Source organism: Silene latifolia, chromosome 10 (genome assembly GCF_048544455.1).
Source record: "Silene latifolia isolate original U9 population chromosome 10, ASM4854445v1, whole genome shotgun sequence".
Taxonomy (NCBI): Eukaryota; Viridiplantae; Streptophyta; class Magnoliopsida; order Caryophyllales; family Caryophyllaceae; genus Silene; species Silene latifolia.
The window spans coordinates 13,074,817-13,080,464 of NC_133535.1; the positions used below are offsets into that span (position 1 = coordinate 13,074,817).

At 38.5% G+C, this 5,648-nt stretch overlaps 1 protein-coding gene across 1 annotated transcript; it reads left to right on the forward strand.

Moving 5' to 3' along the window:
- The first annotated feature begins 1,059 nt into the window (after window positions 1-1,059).
- Window positions 1,060-4,777, forward strand: LOC141607411 (uncharacterized). The gene is made up of 3 exons (XM_074426762.1): window positions 1,060-1,188; window positions 3,578-4,425; window positions 4,533-4,777. The coding sequence occupies exons 2-3, from the start codon at window positions 3,684-3,686 to the stop codon at window positions 4,547-4,549; spliced, it is 759 nt and encodes a 252-aa protein (XP_074282863.1). The 5' UTR covers window positions 1,060-1,188; window positions 3,578-3,683; the 3' UTR covers window positions 4,550-4,777.
- Window positions 4,778-5,648: the final 871 nt, after the last annotated feature.

Here is a 5,648-nt window from a genome sequence, read left to right on the forward strand (position 1 = left end):
ATCTCATTCATTAAGTTATAATATAGATAATACATATGGAGATATGATTATTGAACTGACTAACAGTGAGATTTCTCAAATGGTTATTATTACCTATGCACTGTCAATGTGGAAATTCTCTTAAGGAATAGTTGTATATTTTATCCTTTGACCTGAGATCATCATTTTAGTTAATAGACTACTTATTGTACTTAGATACCGGACACCTAGTGTGTAAAAATGCTAGTTGAATGATCATTGGGTATAATTAAGTACCTATGCAATTAGTGGTGAGTCAAGATGGAATCCGTCAACTCAGGGTAATGAGTTTGAACTCTATGTTGTCATTAATCTTATTGGTCATATAAAGACCTTGGCCAGGGCATACGAATGTTTTATGAAAGGAGTTTCTAAAAGTCATTCTTGACCGATAATGATTGACATGTAACATAGTGGTCGTCTCGTGGGGTTTGACAGTCAAACCATACCCTAGGACGATCCGGAGTTGGAACGACGGAGGGAAATAAATACAGTATCTTTTACCAGGTTCGAGTACAGTGAAGTACAGTGAATATTGGTATTCACGCTATCCGGCTGTCGAGGAGTGTTGTTAGACGCCAACCTCGATTAATAGTTAATGAGATTAATTATTACCGGCTTAGCGATGAACCTATGTGGTCACACACTTACGGTGTGATATTTAACGTTTGCGGTTATTTAATTTATTATGAGATAATAAAGTTAAATAATCTCGACGACATATTTTTATATTGTCCGCTAACACGGAAATATAGTTAATATCGGAATAACGTTTGTATGAGAGACGAATCGCAATGGCCTTAATGACCCACGTGTCTTTCAAGATAATGATGATGATTCATTATGGGATAATACTAATCATCATAGGCTACGTACCGTGCATGTCATTGTGAGTTCCTTAGCCAATTAAAAGGTGACTAATATACAACCTTTGCTTGGGCACTAAGTTTCTCTTTTGCCTATAAATAGGCATGGGCCGTGACTTTTTAAAAAAACAACAAAAACTTATTTTTAGAACTTTGTCTCTCGTATAATTACAAAGTGAGATAAGTGTTTTCTCTATATTCCGAGGTCGTCTCAAGGGTTGAGAACGTTAGTTTATCTACCGGTGTGGATACACTAGAGACTCCGTATTTTCGGGGTTGAACCAATTTACTATATACACATAAAGTATGTGTCCCTTTACCATGTTTTTTACAAGTTTTTTAAATGCAATAGGTCTCACAAGGGACCGCATTTCTGTCTTCCGCTGCTACATGTGATGTACCGCGGTCCCTTCAATTGGTATCAGAGCCAATTGTGCATTTATTTTGTACATTATATGGGTTATATGTTGGCTTACGAATGCGAGAAAAGGTTCTCATTATTCGTATGTCTATAATGTGTTTGTACAAAGTGGTCTTTGTCTGATTACTTTACGCATCAAGAAATGTTTCATTACTAATCATTGTTTATTATTTAGTTATCATTACTTTGATAAACTGTCATGATTATGTTATTGTTGATAACAAATTTCTTTTGCGTAAATATATGGTTTTTTAATATTAATGCATGATGATGCATGAAATGAATGACAAAGGACTGATTTTATATTATGCGGGTACTGTTCACACGTTTGCCCAAGCTCGACGTGATGGTTCATGTGAGCTGAAATGATATAATTATTAATGCTAATATACGATATGAGCACTTGAGTTACTTAAATTGTTTAAGTGACATAAAAACTTGACCACTTAAAAATTATTGAGTTTTAATTGATAAAATAAAAGATATTTTGTCAAAGGTTGCCACTCAGGTAGACAATATAATTATTCTATTTTCGTTTACAAGATACGACCTGACAACCAGGGGACTTGTAGTTTGGAGATATAATAATATTGTTTATTGTATAAGGGTGAAGAAAAGTTAACTAATCTTGTACTTTTAGTCTGGACAACCCAGAAGGTATGACATTTATTAATTTTCTGTCACTAGAGTGGATAAACTCAACTACACTGATAGGAACGACCTGACAACCAGGGGACTATGTAGTGTAGTGTAACACCCAGGATATTTAAGAGCATTGTTGACCGGTAATGTTGACCAAACAGACCTTAGGGATGAATGGGTGAGGGATCAGACTTGTATCATGAGGTTTACAGGATTGCTTACTCGACCTAGCTGAGGCTACTCGGACGAGTATCCCCGATACTCGACCGAGTAGAGCCTACTCGGCCGAGTACTCTTGTACTCGACCGAGTATGGTCTTTGTCGACACGTTAATATAAACGCAAGTTCGCGAGATTCATTTCATTTCTCATTTCTTCGACAGTTCCTCTTTCTCTAACCCTAGCCTACCTCTCTCCCCTATCACCCCATATCTTCACACTCTAATGAAATTAGCCTAAACTTCTACCATGGGAATGACAGGATTCGCCGAGAAAGGATGACGGAAGTGGTGGTCGTCTATGTCACCGTCGATGCGTAATGTAGGTAAGTTTCTGCCTTGTGTTCTTGTGAGTGATTCTTTGAGTATAGTTGTGTAATAGGAGATGATTATCATTGTTAGGATGCTTATTGGAGTCGTGCATGGCCGTAAGTGGGAGTCTTGCATGCTGTGCGATGAGGTAGGGTTTCCCTACTCAGTTCACTGTTAATTGATTTAAGATTGTGATTGTATTGTGTATGATTGTCATTTGCTGATCATCGGAGTATTGGTGTAGTGGTGATGGCGGTGTTGTGTGGTGTTGTGATAACCGTAAGGCTGGGTGTGTTGTGATGGTGGTGGAGTCACTTGCGGGAGTGACTTCACACCCTAGTTCGCCCTCCGTGGAACCCGCCACGGGAGGGGATGTGCACATTAAGGGACAGGGTTTATTAGTCGCTCGTTGATGAGCTGGACTAGGTGGGATGGGCTACGGTCACCCACTGGCGGCGAGGATTACCTGTTGCGATGGGTAATCTGGCAAGGCTACACCCTTCGGGGTGTAGTCGATTCTTGTCTTGAGGTCATGAGACGGGATAGAGGATGATCGGCTATTTATATTGTTGTTCTCTTACATTTAATTAGTCAATCATCGACCCCGTTGTTGTTTTGTGAACTGCGGTGATCCATTCGGGATGGTGAGCGGTTGGCTTAGCGAGTTTTGGTTGATTGTGGTCAGCCTGGGATTGGAGGGATCGAGTCATCACGCTACCGTACTAGAGAAGCAGTGTCATGAGTGTTATGGTTGTACCTTTGCTATAAAGACATTGTATTAAGTTGTATTTTATAAGACATGTTAATAATATATGATTGTTCTTTAGTTGTCTAATTTGATTTACTCCCTCGGGAAACCGAGATGGTGACACCGTCTTACACTAGAATGGTCCTTGTTAAGGCATCCTGGTGTGCGGGGGTGTTACATGTAGAGCCTGAAATGATTTTATAAGATAAAATCAGATAAATTTTAATTATGATGAGAAGCGACCTGACAACCAGGGGGCTCATGCATGTTTTAAAATTTTTATGTATCATTTTGATGAAGTCCATATCATAATGATGTATGATTATATTCTTATTTGGATTGTTTTCTTTCAGAATAAGATTTCTCAAAATGGCTGCTATAACACTGTGTGGCATACTTGATGCTAAGCTGGGCAGTAACAATTTTGATGATTGATACCGCAACCTGAGAATTGTTCTCATGCATGAAAAGCTAATCGATGTGATCGATAAGCCTGCTAAGGTAGCACCCCGTGAGGGAGAAGATGATGCAAATGTATTAGATACATATGCTAAGTACTTGGAGCAAAGTACTACTGCAAAGTGCATTATTTTGGCCTCTATGACTGCTGATTTGCAGAGACAACATAATGACATGAATCCACCACAGATTATTGAACATCTTAAGAAGATGTATGGGTCTCAGAGTAGGACTGCAAGGTACCAGTTATCTAAATCCTTGTTTGAGTCTAAACTGAAATCTAAGGAACCAGTGGGTCTCCATGTTCTAAAGATGATTGATCTGATAGAACAACTTGAGAAGCATGGATGCACGCTTGGTAAAGAGTTATCGCAAGATTTGATCTTGCAATCTCTTAATGATATTTATTCACCGTTCATTGTTAATTTTAACATGAACAAGATGGATTGTGATCTTCATGAATTGCTCAATCTGTTGATCGATTTTGAAAAACAAATCACATCTGGGAAGGTGAATGTATCTGGTTCTGTGAACTTGGTTGGGAGCTCTTCTAAGAGCAAGTGGAAAGGCAAGAAACGGTCTAAGAAAAATCCACTTGCACCCAAGGATGTTGTGAAAAAATCCAAGGGAAAGAAGGTGCAGCTTGACCAGGCGGATACTGAATGTTTCTTCTGTAAAAAGAAAGGTCACTGGAAGAGAGATTGTCCGGAGTACAAAGCTACTCTGAAGGGCAAGAAACAAGGTGAGATATTCGTGAATAATGTTTTCATGATTTCTTTAGCAATTACTGATACTACTAAATGGGTATTGGATACCGGTAGTAGTTTTAACATCTGCAATATGTTGCAGGGTTTAAAGATCAGTAGATGGTTGAAGAAGGGAGAAGTCACCCTACAAGTTGGGAATGGAGCACATGTTGCTGCCATAGCTGTAGGAGAAATTTCTCTTGTAATGCCTACGGGCAAGACAATGTTGTTAAAAAGTTGTTATTATGTTCCTAAGTTTGTATCGAATGTAATTTCCATTTCGTCTTTAGACAAGTGTGGTTTTCGAACAACTTTTGATAATAATCAATGTTCTATATTTCATGGTGATGAATTATATGTACATTGTTCTTCACAACATGGTCTGTATGTCTTACCTGAATTGACAACTTGTCCTATCATGACTATTTCTTGCCAAAAGAGGAAGAGAAATAATCAAGAAAATCAAAGTTATCTTTGGCATTGTAGGATTGGTCATATTGGTGAGAAAAGAGTAAACAAATTACACAAGGCTGGTTGCCTTGGACAGTATGATTATCAATCATATGAAATTTGTGAATCTTGTCTCAAAGGAAAGATGACCAAATCTCCATTTTCTGGAACTGGAGAGAGAGCCAGTGATATTTTAGGACTTATACACAGTGATGTATGTGGACCTATGAAAGTTCAAGCTAAAGGTGGATATTCTTACTTTATCACCTTCACGGATGATATGTCAAGATTTGGATTTATATATCTAATGAGACATAAGTCATAATCTTTTGAGATGTTCAAAAGTTTTCGTAGTGAAGTTGAGAAACAGACTGGTAAGAACATCAAAGCATTGAGATCTGACCGTGGTGGTGAGTATCTCAGTGATGAGTTTGTTGATTATTTGAGACAAGATGGGATCTTGTCACAGTGGACTTCTCCGGGAACGCCACAGCACAATGGTGTTTCTGAAAGGAGAAATCGAACCTTATTAGATATGGTACGATCCATTATGGGGTTCACCGATCTTCCGATCTTCTTGTGGGGATATGCTTTAGAAACTGCTGCATATTTATTGAATAAAGTTCCCACTAAGGCAATTGCTAAAACTCCATATGAGATATGGAAAGGACGTATGCCCAACCTGAAACATTTGAAGGTTTGGGGTTGTCCGGCTTATGTTAAACGACTGCAGTCAGACAAGCTTGATGCAATGTCTGACAAGTGCAGG